Here is a 17,259-nt window from a genome sequence, read left to right on the forward strand (position 1 = left end):
GGCAAATATATGAAACTAAGGATTCTAAAACAAACAAACAAAAAAATGGTTTTAAAAACCAGAATGAGAGCCCCCAAATGTCATCTGTCCTTCTCTAAAGAGAAAAAAAAATGCTCTTATAAATGCTTCAACAAAAAATAGAGACAGATTTGCTTATAAAAGCTCTAAGGCTGAATGCAGGCTCATTCACCCATTAAGGGCCCACTCCCACACAGGCAAGCAGCTTCCTCTCTTGGTCATTCCCCAGAGATCGCAAAGCAGACTGGGGTGAAGTGGGGTGGAGAAAATGGAAAACAAACACTGCCAGTTTCCCCTCACTTCTATCTATCTTGATCTCCTCCCAAAGCAAAATCTACCCTTGTCTTTCCATTTACCATAAGCTCACAAAATGCAGTCTTCTATGGAAACACTGAGGTCATACGTTACAAGTTACTTAAGGGAATGATTTAAAAATTTGAGAATCTAGTTCTCCAAGAAATTCTAGTTTGGGATATAGATGAAGAAGCTATTTGGAGGGGATTTAGATGGAGAATGAATTTGGTAATATGAGAATGCATTTTAAGGACATAGCAAGCTGACAATACGATTAGCTTAGTGCTTGGGTTTTGCAATCAAATCTCAGAAAAGCAAATTAACCTCTGTGGCATTAACTTTCTCACCTGAAATAGGGAAGATGATGATGCTTGTTCTGTTGTTACTTTCAGCTCAGTTCAGTTCAGTCGCTCAGTCGTGTCCGATTCTTTGCGACCCCATGAATCGCAGCACGCCAGGCCTCCCTGTCCATCACCAACTCCCGGAGTTTACTCAAACTCATGCCCATCAAGTCGGTGATGCCATCCAGCCATCTCATCCTCTGTCGTCCCCTTCTCCTCCTGCCTCCAATCCCTCCCAGCATCAGGGTCTTTTCCAATGAGTCAACTCTTCGCATGAGGTGGCCAAAAGTATTATTGTTACTTTACTTCAACATTTAAAAATCGATTGTCCGTTATCTAGTCTGAAGGTAAGAATAGTTAGGACATCGTCCCTTGGCGTGAAACAGCTTATGAACAACTGAACTGCAGTGTGTGTGTGTGTGTGGGGGGGGGGTGGGGTGTCACACCTAATACGTGCTTAAAAAATCTTTTCATTATTATTTTATTGTTAGGCTTCCCAGGTGGCGCACTGATCAAGTATCCGCCTGCCAATGCAGGAAACACAAGAGACGCTGGTTCGATCCCTGTGTGGGGAAAGATCCCCTGGAGAAGGAAATGGCAACCCACTCCAATATTTCTGCCGGAAACTTCAATAGACAGAGGAACCTGGCGGGCTACAGTCCATAGGGTCGCAAAGAGTCGGACACGATTGAGCGACTAAGCACTCAGACTAGAAAAGGGGTGGAGGGAGAAATGAAAGTGATTTGTAAACCATAAAAGTGCTTCAAAAATCCTCCCAAAGCCCTAGGGGATGAAAACAGAGTGAGGCATCTCAGGAGTTCGGTTACGGATCTGGGTTTCAAGGTTGTCGAATTCTCCATATTTGGGCCTGGGTTCTCAGAATAGAACAGGATAGGATGTTAGAGCTGAGATCATCTGGTACAATTTTATGCTAATCGAAAAATTCTTGCCTTCTGTCGCCGCGCCCTGACAATAAACAACTCCGCCACCCCACATTCTCCCATCCAAGTCCCAACGGCATGACGTCATCGCTCCGCCTCGCAAGCTCCAGGGCGTCGCGTCTCTAAGCTACCTTTCAGCCACCAGGTCCACCGGCGCCTGCGCAAATGCGGGGCGGGTCGAACCGGGGCGGACGCGAGCGCGCCGCGAGGGGGCGGGGCTGGTGCGCACGCAGCTTCATCCCGTCCCCGCCCTTTCTCTTCCCGGTTTCCCTGTCAGCCTGCGGGTCGGGTCTGGCGGCTGTTTCCGGTAGGAGCGCGGTGCAGGGCGAGTCGGTGTCTGCTCCTCGTCATGTCCTACGGTCCCTTAGACATGTACCGGAACCCGGGGGCCTCGGGGCCCCCGCTTCGGGACTTCAACAGCATCATCCAGACGTGCAGCGGCAACATCCAGCGGATCAGCCAAGCCAGTGAGCCGGGGTACCGCGGCGCCTGGGGGGCGGGGGCCGTCCTGACGAGGCTGCCGGGACCGCGGAGTCCAGCCGGGGCTACGGCCAAAGCCACACCTGAGGCCGTCTCGGGCGCTCCGCTCTGGATACGGTGGGCTGCCATCCGCGAATCTGCCAGGCCCAGGCACTCTGAGGGTCCGGAGCCTCAACTGAAGCTCGAGTTTCTTCTCAGGAGTTCTGCCCTTAAGGTGTTTTGGGGCTAAGACAGCCGTCCTGACAGCCCCAGGGTGGGAGGGTGTGTTTGTCTGCTCCAGAGCAGTGAGTGAGTCGACCTGATGCAGCGGTCAGCCGAGTTTTTCCTGTCATCTGCTTCCCTCCACCCACTTCTCTTTGACCAGTTTGGATCGGGAGTTGTTTACCGGTTTAGACTTTACATTCTGTTCAGCTTCTTGAAAGTCAGCTGCTTTCAATTAAGCAGACTGGAGAATGCATGTGTTTTGGTGACTTTAATGCAGTTCTTCCTGTAATGTTTGGAAGTCAGTTACAATGACTTGTATTCAAGGGGTCTGATGACTTCTGCTTTAATAAAGAGAATTCACCAAAGACACTTCAGTTTACAGTATTTTGTCTTTTGTAGCAGAAGATTTGCGTGTTTTTGGATTTCAAGCTGATGAGTCTTTTGTTTTCCTTCCCCGTCTAGTTACTCTTTTCAACAAGCATGATACACAGAAGCTCAGGGACATGGCCACAGTCACATAGCAAGTAAGACATGGTAGAGCTGGTGGTGGATTTCGGAATGTCTTTGCTTGTCTTAAAACTGCCTCCCCACTGTTAGGGTCTAAATGAGACTGTAGATGAATGTGTTAAATCTTGTGCCTGAAAATCAGCTCAGAGCCTTATAAACAGGAGGTCACCAGCAGCAGCAAATACTTGGAAGGAATGGTATCATCATCCGTGTTGTTTATTATTGTGTTTTTGTGAGCTTGGCTGTACCCTGTTAATAGGTAGAACTAATTGGTCCTGAATCACAATTATGTTCTATATTTTAAAGAAAAAAATACCACTTAACTTTTAAATTTAATATGTAACGTAGAATTTGAGAGAGGGAAAATTTCTGATGGAAATCATTTGAGTCTTGGCACCTTGGAAGTGGAAAGAAGACTATGTGATCTGTGAAATCCAGAAATTTGAAACAAAAATTTATATGACCACTGGTGGGACTTTCCTGGTGGTCCAGGGAAGTTAAGACTCCATGCTTCCACTGCATGGAGCACGGGTTCAATCCTGGTTGGGGAACTAAGATCCCATATGCTGCATGATGCAGCCAAAAAATAAAAATATTTTAAAAATATATGACCACTAGTTAGGAAGTATAGTACTTTGTGTTCCAGTTTCCTTTTGTGAGGTAACTGTAATACAGGCTAGATCAGAAAATTCTGATTCAAAGCCAAAGATTTATTGTTGAGACCAAATCTAATTTTAATGTCTATTTGTGAAATGTTCATTCTGTATGCATTTATTTGAGTATCATGCATGTACTGTGTGTAAGAACCGGCAGGGAGCCGTGGCGTACATGGCAACTGAAAGAGTTTGGTGCTATAGAAGAGATAAAATAAAATTATAGGTATTCAGGAGAGACATCTTTTTCATTTGGGAGGGACCAGGGAAGGCATTATGGCATTTGAGTTAGGTCTGGCTGGAAAGATGGTGGAACGGATTTGAACTTTTTACAATAAATAAGAGATGGGCATTTTAAAGATGGAATTAAATGAGCAAGGCATGGTAGGGGGAAAGCATCTGCTGTGTATAGAAAAGTAGAGTGGTTTAATTTGACTAACGTGGTGGATTCTAGAATGTAGTGCAAAGTAGGCTTGGAAAGGTTAAGTTGGGACCCAGATATGAAGGGCCTTAAGTGCTAACCTAATGGGTTTGAATTTAATTCTGTAGAAATGTGTAAATCTAGTTGAAAGGGAGAGGCTGGAATCAGCCAGTTAGGAACTGAAAATGAAAAGAAAGAAAGGATAGGAGAGGTGTCTTTGGCAATAGAATTCATAAGATTTAACTCTTGGTTAAGCATCAGGCTCAAGTAATAGTTGGATTCAGCCATTAATAACATTAATAGCTAACATTTTTGGTGCATACTGTGTTCGAGGCGATGTAAGTGCTTTACAGGCATCATCTAACTTGATTTTGTAACAACCCTGTGAAGTAATGACCAGTATTATTTCTTTTTATGGGTTAGGAAACAGGCTAAGAAATTTGAAACCATATCTGTCTCTTATGACCAACATTTAGCCTTTTTATAGTTTTTAACTAATATTACAGTTTTGTAGCAGTTAACACTTCAGCAAGTTAGAAGTGACTTTTTTTTTTACTCTTCATAAGATGCTATGGGGAATACCTGAGCTGTGGACCTTTCTCCTCTTGTGGTTTGTCTACCTCTCCTGCTAAATTGTTAGTTCCTTTAAAGAAATGAGACCTGACTTATTTATCTTTATATTTCTAGTACTTACCTCAGATCTATCCATATGATAGATTCACTCATTCGCTGTTAAATAAATATTCTTTGAGGACCTGCTATTAACTGGGGATGGAGTGATGAGCAAGATAGACAAAACCCTGCCCTGATAGTGCGTGTGTGTATATATGTATACGTGTATGAATGTGTGTATATACATACATATGCATACATACACATATATAACTAATATGGAGAAATAATAAGTGCTACTGAGAAAAAATAAAGCAGGATAAGGAGACACAAAGTAACTAGAGGAAAAAGCGCTATTTATCTTACACCAGATGGTCAAGGAGGGCCTCTCTGAGTAGACATCTGAATGAAGTGAGGGAGAGAGCCATGTGAGTAACTGAGGGAAGGCATTCTAGGCAGAGGAAATTGCAAGAGCAAAGACCTCAGTGGCTTCAAAAATGGCAGGGAGACTAATGTGTCTGGACTGCAGTTAGAGAAGGAAGCGTAGTAGGAAAAGAGGCCGTGGAGATAGCCAGGGCTCACATTATTTAGGGTTTTGGTGCTCAGTAAATTGTATTTAGTAGATTTGAATGAATGAGATTTTTCCACCATTTTGGAACTCTTCCTGCCTCATTTACCGTGTGCTGTGTGGTTCCTACTGCATCTTACGACCCTTGGCAGTGTGAGTTGGAATTTTCCCTTTGGGATTGTTTAGTGAGGCTCTGGGAAATGGAAATTGGTAGGGTGACATTGCTTCTACCCAGTTATCAGACTGGTACCCATCCCCCAAACTTGACCAGTATACCTAAGTATACAGTCTAGATGTGACACTCCCCCCTCCACCCCGCCCCAGATATATGCCCACATCCATATAGTCTTGCAAGGACCTGTACTTATTGAAAATATGAGAGAACAGCTTATTCTTTTTTCTCAACTTTTTAGCTGCATTTGTGGGTTTGGAATTGCTGAGCCTGTGAGGCTGAAATACGGCAGGCCACTGTGTGGGTTGTTATAGGTACAGCTAAGGTTGACTGCCTGGCACAAACGGTTGTTATCAGTATGTGTGGGCAACAGAAGAAAAATGCTTGACTCCGCCTGTTGTGAAACGAAGGGTCTAGGCAGATAGAGGGAAATAACCTAACAGGCTCCAAGTTATCTCTGAAGAGATGAAAGAACAGCATGTCTGTTCTTTAATGTTGCTAATTTTGATATGATTTTGTTTACTAAAAAATTAAAAGCAGCTAAACTTTTGAAATTGACTGTTGTGTGAAATCCTGTGGGCTGTTCTTTCAAAATTGTTTCCCTATTGTCCCTTTGCTGTTTATTTCATTGCCCTCTTTGTGAAGTCTTCATGATCTCAACATCTGTATCCAGCTGCACAGTCTAGTGTTTCTGTTCCCTTTCTAGTTCATTCAGTAATGCTGTCAGCAGTGTGTCTAAAATCCCTCTTACCTCCTCAAGAGCCTACAGTAGCTGGCTGTTGTCTGCTGCATCAGGTCTTAGCATTCCACTTTGCTTCCAGTGTCTTTGTCATCTTAATCCAAATTAGCCATGTTTTCTCCTACTCATCACCCTTTGCTCCAGGCAGGCTATTCTTCTTAACATCCCTAAACACTTGTTTTTGCAGCAAGTTTTTGCTCTTTCTATTCCTCCTTTCTTCAATTGTTTCCTACCTTGCAAGCCACCTAAATTATACAAATCCTTTGAGTTGTGCTTAAATCCTGCCCCCTTGTAACTAAGCTTTCCCTTGCTTTTCAAAGAATGAAGTCAACAGGAGCCTGGGAGTTAGGCTCAGCAGATCTGTGACAGAGTTCTTGCTCCTCTGTGTTGTACCATTAGCCTGGAGCAGTTCCCCTTTCTGTCTGTTACCCCATCAGTAAAATGAATGCTATTGGTAAAATGGGATATTTGAAAGTGCCTAGTATAGTGCCCGGCACATGGTAGACATTCCATAAATGGTAATATTAATGGTTGAGTCCCCTGCTCCACTATAGTTTAGTAGTTAAGTGAGCGGACTCAGGAGTCAGACTGTCTGGGTTTGAATCTTAGTTCTGCTTCTAACTAGCTATGTAAGCATATTGCTGTACTTCTCTGTTTCAGTTTCCTCATCTATAAGATGGAGTTAATAACAGTCTTTACTTCATAGGATCCTGAGAATTAAATGAGGAAATTTATGTAAAGTGCTTGAAGCAGGCCTGCAACATTGTTTAAGAAATATTAACTGTCATTTTGTTTTCCTTTTTGAATTCGCAAGCTTAGCACTTACTTTATTCTGTATTCTGTAATTAATTCATGCTTTTTGACCTTGTTATTCCATATGAGAGATCACTGTTAGTTTTGTGAGGCTAGCGACCATGCTTTGTACAGCTCTCTTTAGCTACAGGGCCTGGCACCGAAGTGGATATGTATTAATAGTTGGCATTCAGTATGTACTTAATTGATTTTTATCATCGCTAAGTACATTTTTCTTGGTCTCGAGTTTGATAATAATAGCTATGCTTGATTGAGTTCTTTTAAGTGCCAGACACTGTTCTGAATTTAGCTTCATATTATCTTAATGTCAGCCTCACAACAACCACATGAGGAGTCTCTTGTTATTCCTATTTTTTAGGTGAGGAAACTGAGGCACAAAGGAGTGGAGCCTTTTACTAGGAAGTGTGGAACTGGGAATAACACACAGGCAGTCTTAATTCAGAGTCTGTGTTCTTAACCCACTGTGTGTTCTGTCATGGGTATGGTAAATAGAAGATTACACCTTTGATATTCAGTGTTCATGTTCAGTTTCGTTTAGAGCTTTCCTATTATAGTAGCTAAAAAGTCAGGTCATTTTCATTGTAGCTTTGCAAAAACATTGCAAACCTAATTTTCAGAGTGAGACACTGAGATGACTTCATTGTCATATGATTTATGTCATAACATAAGCTATCATGTTCTCATTTTATGTAAACACGATTCTTTCTTAGAATATATGTTTGCTTGCTTACCTTTATGGTGGTTGCCTTCAATGTGTCTAGACTTTGATATGGACTAAGGTTCATTTGGAGATTCAGATTCTGCTAAAAGCTGGTATCAGCCAGAAGTCCATGAAGAGTGTTCAGTTTAGAGTAGGTCCTAGTGTGGATGTTAGCTGTAATGTGCAATAAATTGGTTTGCTTCGTAGTCTTATAAAAGTTTTAGCCAGGACATGCTTTTAAACATGAGAGGTCAGTGATAGGAGAAATTGAGGCCTAGCTTTAAAAATAACAAAATTGCTTACACAGAACTGAAGAACTTTTGTTTACATTTGGCCTAGTCATCTGGTTTCCAGATTATGTAGCATTTCATAGAGAATAGATACCCAGTGATTTTCATCCAAAATGTAACAAATCAATCTAAAAGTAAAACTTTTATTTACTAGAATGCTTAGAAAAGGCTAACCAAGCTGACCAGAAAACTCTTTCAGATTTAACCCATTTTGATAAAAATTATTCCAAAAAGTATCACTTTACTTTTTAACATCTTAAGTGCATTCAAGGGAAAATAAGTGCGTATGTAACTATTTCTTTTTGTGATTTAGGTTTAAGGGATACAGTTCTTTTCTTTTTTAAAAAAGAATTATTTGTTTATTTTTATAGCTGGGCTGGGTCTTTGTTGCTGTGTGTGAACTTTCTCTAGCTGTAGCAAGCCGGGGCTATTACCTAGCTGTGGTGTGTGGGCTTCTCGTTGCGGTGGCTTCTCTTGTTGTAGAGCACAGGTTCCAGGCTCTCAGGCTCAATAGTTGTGGCTCACAGGCTGAGTTGTTCCCCACTGTGTGGGATCTTCCCGGACCAGGGATCAAACCCATGTCCCCTGCATTGGCAGGTGGTTTCTTAACCACCTGACCATCAGGGAAGTCTCAAGTGATACAGTTCTTGGTTGTGAAACAGATGGGTCATTGAGTCACTATTTTCAAATAAACCCTGATGTTGGTTATGGAGGGCAGTATACAGAGAATTCTACTTCCAGTAAACAAAGAGGCTACTGTCCTTATCATTTGAGTTTTGGGACATCTTGATGGAAACTTTTAGGAAAATATCAATATTCAGGAATTTGAATAGAATTGATGAAAGCTTGGATTCATTCTGGTGCTTAGCTAACAAGCGACGCTATAAAGTCCTCCTCCATCCCCCCACCCCAATCCCCCCATCCCAATTTACATATCTCAGCAAACAAAAGAAGTCAGAAAAGACTAGGTAAAAAACGTTCTCGGCTGAGGATAAACCAAGAACAGCTGATTTTAAATTGACTTTTCCCCCATAGTCTGTAAAATCCCCTTTGCTGTCTAGGGCATTTAATACATTTTGATTAGTGATTAACAGCTTGAAATTTTGAAATCTCTAGAGTTTCTAAAGAGAATGCTATATGTAAAGAGAGTCAATAAGATGAGATCTGTTTCCTTGAACTGTAACATTCATGCTACATACTAGTAACATTTACCTTTATGTGTCACCCTGTAACCAGTTATTTTCTGGAGGAGTGTGTATGCATGTGTGGTTATGCAAACACAAAAATGAGTTAGAATGTGGTCCCTCCTCTCCAGAGGCGTATAGTCAGTCCAGTCCCATTTGTACAGAGAGGCAGAGTCTCTCTCAGCCAAACTGTGGCTTGCAAAAAAACTGCTTGGTTACACAGCATCATTCTGGGACTAGAGCTTCTTCATTATTGTTGACTTTTATCATTGAGCAGTGGTGGGAGTACTTAGAGGTCATTTAGTCCTTATGTAGTCGTAATAATTGAATGAGGAAAAAAGCCCCACCCACACAAATAGTAAGTACTGTGACAGACAATAGGTACTCAATATGTGTTAGTTAAACCTGAATATCATATACAATTGATGAAAGAGACCCAGCAACATGAAATGACTTATCTGTGCCGTACGTGTAGTTAGTGGTCCTGTTTGGCTTAGAGTTTAGATCTCATTATTCCTAGCTCATGTTCGTTCATATCTTCTGCCTTGAAAGTGGTATGACATAAAACTGAGGCTAACTCAATTAATCAGCAATTGCTGACTGCTCCCTGGGTGCTGGCACTCTGCTGGGCTCCAGTAAGTACAAAGGAACGTTCCCAAAGGTGGCAGGGCCTTAGGGAAGGGAGCAGGTTAGAGCAAGGGCATCAGCCTATCTGGAGGAGAGAGAGCTGTTAAGTTAGGGAGCTGTCAGATAAGCAGGGTGGGGCAAAGTGCAACACTGGCAAATGGAAGCCTGCCCTAAGTCACTATATTCTGTGTATTTCCTTTAAAGGTCTGCCTGCCTGTGAGAGAATCTAATGTGACATAAAAAAATATAGTTATTGGAATTAGCCCTGGATTTGAATTCTGGTTTTTATGACACTGCTTAAAACCACTGGTGGCGTCCCGTTTCATTAAAATGCGAAGGCCTTGCTCTAGTTTACAGGGTCCTGTGTGTCCTGGCTCCCCTCTCTGTCATCTCTCTCTAGTCACACTGGCCCCCTGTTTCTCCATCACAAGTGCGCTCGCCTTGGGCACTTTGTGCTTCATGTTCTCTGCTAGAAAGCTTTTCCCCCAGATATTCTTCAGGATTTGATCTTTCACTTCCTTTAGGTCTCTGCTCTGTGTCACCTTATCAGGTCATCTCTGACTACCCTGTATAAACTAGTCCCCTCTCCCTACCCTGTTATTCCAGCCCATACCTGATTTTATTTTTCTTTATAGCACTTATCACTACCTGATACATGCTTATTATCTCTTCTCCTAAAAATGAAAGCTTCTTGAGAGCAATATCTTCCGGAGCACATAACTGGAGAATAGGTATTCCGAGTGAAGGAGTGAGTTTTGTAACAGCGTGAGCTGTGTCCCCACCTGTAATAATGCTTACCTAATAAGATAAGGGGCTTCCCTGGTGGGACAGCCGGTAAAGAATCTGCCTGCAATATGAGAGACCGGGATTCAGTCCCTGGGTTGGGAAGATCCCCTGGAGAGGGGAATGGTAACCCACTCCAGTATTCTTACCTGGAGAATCCCATGGACAGAGGAACCTAGGGGGCTACGGTCCGTGGGGTCACAAAGAGTTGGACACGACTGAGCAACTAGCACAGCAACAACAGTGAGATAATGCTTATCAGGAGCGAAGGAAAAGCACTTTTCTGATATTTCCTCCACTCTCAATACTTTGACACCAGATGTGTGGGTTTACCGCACGCCAGTGGTCAGTTTCTCTGGACTTAAGTTGGGTGTCCTACAATATAATTCAATTCTGACACTACCTGGAGTTAGCATCAGATTCCACAAATTAGGGGCTTAGTCCCACAAGGCTCCCCCAACCCCACCCCCTTCAGATGCCAATTGTAAGTCTGGGTTCTTACCTGTTCTTCTGCTCGGTGAGCTGTATTCGAGGTGTTCCCATGAGCCCCTCTTCAGGTTCAGCTAGTTTGCTAGTCCAGCTCATGTAGCTCAGGAAAACATTCACTTGCTGGTTTATTATGAAAGGATATAATTCAGGAGCAGCCAGATAGAAGAGATTCCTAGAATAAGGTATGTAGGAAGAGCTCAGAATTTCCATGCTCTCTCTGGGCACTGACACCCTCCCTGCATCTGCATGTGGTCACCAGTCTGTGCTTGTGTGTGTGTGTGGTCACTCAGTCGTGTCTGATTCTTTGCGACCCCATGGACTGTGCCAGGCTCCTCTGTCCATGGGATTTCCCAGGCAAGAATACTGGAGTGGGTTGGCATGCCCTCCTCCAGGGGATCTTCTTGACCCAGGGATCCGACCCGTGTCTCCCGAGTCTCCTGCATTGGCAGGTGGGTTCTTTACCACTGAACTACCTGGGGAGCCCACCAATCTGGAAGCTCATCAAATCTAGTTCAAGAATTTATAGAGTTTAATCTGTACTTCCTCTCCCTACCCCTAGTTTCCCTTCTCAGAGGTTGGTGGGTGGAACTGAAATTTCCAACCTACTAATTACTTGGTCTTTCTGGTGACAAACCCTACCCACCCTGAGGCTATCAGGGCTTAGGTCACCTCAATAGGTAAGCTCTGTATGCTCCAAAGGAACCCTTTATGAATAACGAAAGACACTCCTATCACTCAGGAAATTCCAAGGCTTTTAGGAACTCTTTGCCAGGAACTGAGGACAAAGACCAAATATACTTTTTATTACACCACATCAAGTACATAGCCCAGTGTCTGGCACATGGTGAACACTCTGTAGATGCTAATGTCTGTCCTCTTTCTTAAATTATTTGTTTGGCCAGTCAGTTGATAGCTTTGATTCTAATTCCCATTAGACTTAGGTAAGAAGGACATTATACATCTTAGTGATGAAAAATGGTTATTTATATCTTACATAATGCTTTTTTAGCAGAATGCAATCTTTTATAGTGCTTTACATTTTCCTATGGAACCATTAAGCTAAAAAACCCTCATTTAATAGAATAGTTATATTTTAGGAAAGTTTGTCAAAAGGCAACTTTTTAATCATGTAAATTTTAATCATTTTTAATCATTTAAGCACTTTAATCATTTATATTTCTGTTATAAAATTGGAGTTATATTTTTGCTTAAAAGATGGTCTTAAAATAAGATAAAATCATGATTTGAAGTGTTACATACATGTATATTCTAGACTGTGGAAACTTTTGCTTTGCAACATCCATGATGGCACAGTGATCTGGGAAGCCCTATAGAAGACAGTGAATGCTTTTAAAATGCAAGCATGCAAACAAACAAAAAAGTCATACAATAAAATTTCAAGCTCTATAAGTGAATGAATGAATGAATCTCCCCTATCTTCTCTGCCAACAGATAAAGAGAATAGAAAGTAGGACATAGGAAATCAGGGGCTCTATTCCTGTTGTAGAAGTCAGTGAGTGACAAGGGTGTTCAGATTCCCAGGCAGTCTGTTTCTGCTTATTGATAGACTATCAGTTCCTCCAGAACTCTGCTTTCCTAGTCCAGGGCTTGGGGCTTAAACATCTAGGATTCAAATATGACCATTCCTAATCTTAGTACAGTGTCTTGGTAGAGTAATCTGAACAAAGCAATGTACTATTTTTCTACAGACAGCATAATTAAAGGAACATAGGCATTGGAGTATGATGTCCCTGGAGTTGAATGTTTTGCCCTACTTCTTTTTGTGTGTGCACTTACATAAGATATTTAACTTCTCTAAATCTATTTCCTCATCTGCAAAATGAAGATACATTCACTTCAGACTGTTGCTCTGAAAATGAATAAGATTGTGTATACAAAGCTCCTAATATAGTACTTGGCACATAGAAGTGCTCAATTAGTGGTAACTTACTATCAATAATAAATGTACATTGTCTTTCCAGAAATGTTTGCTGTAGAAAATTATTTTGTATTCATGAATTTAAATTTTTATTGTTGTGAATTGACACTTGGTATCAAGGCCATTCCAAAAGAGAGAAACATTTTAACCAGTGCCACTGGAAATCTGGCAGAATGTGAAAGTTCTTCGGGAGTGAAGAACAGAACCACCATCTTCTGCTTAGTGGCATATTTACTCTCTAGGAGAAAGGTAGATCTCACAGGTAGATTTAGAAGAGAATAGAAGATCAAGACCAGGGTCTTGATCATAGCATGCTTTCTATTAGTTGTACATACTTATTCAGGATATGGGGAGAGACCAGTGATCTGAGAATTAGGGTGCTTGTTTTTTAAAAAAATTTTTATTGAAGTATAATTGATTTACAATGTTGTGTTAGTTTTAGGTGTACAGCACAGTGAATCATATATATATATATATATACACACACACACACACACAGTATCTTTTTTAGTTTCTTTTCCCTTATAGACCATTGCAGAGTATTGAGTAGAGTTCCCTGTGCTATACAATAGGTCCTTATTAGGTATCTACTTTATATATAGTAGTATGTATACATCAATCTCAGTCTCCCAATTTATCCCTTCCCCCCTCCCCAGGGTGCTTGTGATGAATGTATTTTTCTTTTTAATAAATTTGTTTTTCTCCTCTCCCCAGCCGCTCAGATAAAGAACTTGATGAGCCAACTAGGAACTAAGCAGGATTCAAGCAAGCTACAGGAAAATCTGTGAGTAGCTTCCTAACAAGGTTGGGATTTGTGAGGGCCTTTTGGGGACACACTTAATGCTCTTGCTGCTTGGCGGCTTAGGTTTCAGGCCTGTGATTCAGCATGAGAGGCAGTGGGACATGAGGTCATAGATGGATCTAGAAGAGGAGCAACAAAATACATTAATGGGTTGTGATCTCCCCTGCCTCTCAGAGTCCTTGGACTCTGCTTTTCTTCCTCCCTTGGACAGCTTAGCAGAACAATTTAGGGAAGTAGAGGAGGAATCCCTGCCACTCTGCATTCTGCCTACATGAGTTTCGTTGTTGGCACAGGCCTCCTGATGATCTACAGTGCTCATCTAATCTGTTGGATTTCCAACTGTATATAATATTAGAAAAGTGTATTGGAATGACCTGAGGAGAGAATAGTGGAATAGATTCTTTTTATTACGTCCTTCTTGACTCCGCCTCTGCTGTTAGAAGTTCTAGTTTTCATCTTTAACAATATTTTTGTTTCCTGTCCTAGACATTGGGAAGTGAGAGAATGACTTATTGTTAGTACTTTGAGAGCTTTTTTGAGGGAGACGTGAGGTAACTGTGGGTATGTTAGTACTGTCTGTGATGCTCAGGCTTCAGATTGACTCTTTTGGGGGGCTTTTTTGTTTTGTTTTGTTATTTTTTTTGCTGTACCTTATGGCTAGTTGGATCTTAGTTCACCAAGCAGGTATTGATCCAGTTTCCTCTTCGGTGGAAGGGGAACCACTGAACCACCAGGAAATCCCATTTTTGTTTTTTGTTTTTTTTACTCCCTCTTGGTTTTGACTCTCATTTTTTGTTGTTGTTGTTTGTTTTTGCTTTTTTTTTCCCCTTCTATCTTGGAGATCCCTTTGCAGTGAAAAAATATTAGTAATTAGTAGTGTGGTTTCTCTGTCCTCCCTTAAAACCTTTGCAGAAATGGCCAGATGGTAGAAGAAACCATGACTGAAAGGAATCTTTTTTATATTTCTAGTACCTTTCAATCCCACACATTTTCCCCTCTTTAATTTCCTTCCCCCTCTGCTCCTTCCATTTTTTTTTTTTTTTTTTACACAATATAAGGCTTCTTTGTTTTGGAGGAAAGAGCCAGAAAGTCTAGCATAAAGCATAGGTAGGGAGCCAAAGATAAAGCTGAAAAAGCACCAGCTTTAAGCACAAACGTGGGAGTTGATCTTTGGAGGTTGTTCCCTCGGGTGGAATCTGTGCTTCTAATGCACCTTTCATCCAACCCCCAGTGCGTGGATTCTGTCACTAGTCGGTGGACTGTGACAGACAGTAACCATGCAGAACTCTTGGGCAAATCACTGTGAGAATTTTTGGAGAGTTCAACATGTTAAAACTATTAGATTGAGGTGTGGGGGCAGCTGTTCTTGTATTTCTATCAGAACTGCTGAGAATGCTTTTCTTTTCTCCCCAAAGAATTAAAATACCTAATCAGCAGTTTTCATTGAGGTAGGTTCTTTCTACTCATTAGCGTGAAGACAACTTGAAGTGAGTTTGACTGGGTGGTACTTTGGGAATTTTGTTGTGAACCTGAGCATCTGGGAACCCATTCCTTCAGGTGCCCTTTCATTCCCTGCATCATGAGACACTCTGAGAACAGACTGATGTTAACAGCTCTCAAGAAATGAGAATATCCTAAAACATATCTTTTCTCTCTTAGGCAACAGTTACAACACTCTACAAATCAGCTTGCCAAGGAAACAAATGAATTACTGAAGGAACTGGGGTCCTTGCCCCTTCCTTTATCTACTTCAGAACAGGTTGGTATTTTCTGGGGTTTTGATTTGTTTATTTTGAATAAGAAAAATGCTGGGTTTTTTTTTTTGAAGAGGCGGTATGTGAAACAAACTTGACCTTCACACTGAACCTCAGTTTCCTTATCCATAAAATGGATAAGTGTCTATTGTGACAACAGAAAGAATGCATGTACCAGATCTTGCAAGGTATTAGCAGGTACTCAATATGGGTAGCTGCTGTGATAATTAGCAGTAATATATTAATATATTAGTAAAATGGCTTTAACTGAAGAAGAATCTCAGTGTTTGCATCTTGTTGGGATTTGACTAGCAGCTTTATGCTTTCTGGCTTGATTCTGGTTGGCTTGTATCCAGTATCTAGAAATTTCAAGCAAACGTCTTTTTCACTTTGCAGTCACTTTCATGTCATATCAAGTCATTTGTAGGTTTCCAGTTAAGGAAATGCTCTGAGAAATAGATTTCTCTACTCAAGTCATTTTCTTCAGTGACCATTTAAATCCTTTAAAGACACAGTTTCTGCTGGAATTCATTGTTCCCTTGATATGCCATGCCTTTACTTCACTTGTTCTTAAAGTCAGATGTGTCCCCTCCATAGTAACTTGGCTTTTTAACCTACTGTTCATGGTCTGCCTTACATCCTGTCTCTTCCAGGACAAAAATCTTCTCTATCTTAGACTATTGAGATTTTTATTTTGCTTTAGTTTCTATACCATTCATGGGGGCACTTAACTTACGTTGTTTTTTATTAGTGAATTTTTAAATGATGATATTTTGTCTCTGATGGCTCTAAAGATGAAGCCTACCACTCCCCTTCCTGGATTGTCTATGAATTGTAACTGTTGGAACATAAAATAATTTTAGTGTGATGTGATCACCATTTAAAAGAAATGAAACAGAATAGAAATATCAGAGTGTGTAACCATGTAATTGAGGGAAATACAGTTACATGAAACTTTTGTTTCACACATATGTGTGTATATGATGCTAGGTCAAGATGTCACATTCTTATTCTGGATCTCCATCAAAAAGTTTGAAAATCATCAGTTTAACTCATTCCTGGCAAGGCGTTTAATGAAGTATGTGTTCAATCTTTGGATTTTTGGCATCCTCTTTCCCAAAAGAAAAGAACCAAAACTAGGTACTTTGTCATCCTGCTACAAAGTAGTAACCTTAACATAATCATCCTTTGATTCTGCCTCTGTGTGCTATTTGTGTTGGCTGTTTCTCATACTGGACAAGTTCCCCTTGCCATTCATTCTTTCAAATTGTTCCCAAATCACCCCTTTCCTCCTCCCAGCTGTGCACATGGGGAATACACACTTGTAGATAGTTTTAGCAGTAAAAAAAGGGAATCTCTTAGTCTGATATGTCAACAGAATGTGCTGCAGTCCACGGGGGTCTCAAAGAGTTGGACATAACTGAGCGACTGAGCAACAGCAAAGTGTTAAATAGTAGCCTAAGCAAAATAGAAAGTTCAATCTACTTAAAAAATCTAATGTATTTCAAAATCAAATAGAAATTATTTTTGGATTATGTATCTTCTTGTTTCCTTCCATTATCTTGAATCATTCAGTTCAGTTCAGTTGCTCAGTCATATCCAACTCTTTGCGACCCCATGGACTGCAGCATGCCTGGCCTCCCTGTCTGTCACCAACTCCTGGAGTTTACTCAAACTCATGTTCATTGAGTCAGTGATGCCATCCAACCGTCTCATCCTCTGTCGTCCCCTTCTCCCGCCTTCTATCTTTTCCAGTTTCAGGGTCTTTTCAAATGAGTCAGCTCTTTGCATCAGGTGGCCAAAGTATTGGAGTTTCAGCTTCAACATTAGTCCTTCTAATGAATATTCAGGACTGATTTCCTTTAGGATTGACTGGTTGGATCTCCTTGCAGTCCACAGGACTCTCAAGAGTCTTCTCCAACACCATA

The 17,259-nt window shown here is 41.2% G+C and overlaps 1 protein-coding gene across 1 annotated transcript in view; it reads left to right on the top strand.

Annotated features, from left to right (window-relative positions):
• Positions 1-1,829: 1,829 nt before the first annotated feature.
• Positions 1,830-17,259, top strand: part of STX12 (syntaxin 12) — a 31,301-nt gene continuing 15,871 nt past the window's right edge. The window contains exons 1-3 of the mRNA XM_065930180.1: positions 1,830-2,061; positions 13,490-13,559; positions 15,237-15,336. Of these exons, the coding sequence (XP_065786252.1) occupies positions 1,944-2,061; positions 13,490-13,559; positions 15,237-15,336 (288 nt within the window). The 5' untranslated portion in view covers positions 1,830-1,943. The remainder of the gene's footprint in view (positions 2,062-13,489; positions 13,560-15,236; positions 15,337-17,259) is intronic.

This window comes from Muntiacus reevesi, chromosome 3, assembly GCF_963930625.1.
Source record: "Muntiacus reevesi chromosome 3, mMunRee1.1, whole genome shotgun sequence".
Lineage (NCBI taxonomy): Eukaryota > Metazoa > Chordata > Mammalia > Artiodactyla > Cervidae > Muntiacus > Muntiacus reevesi.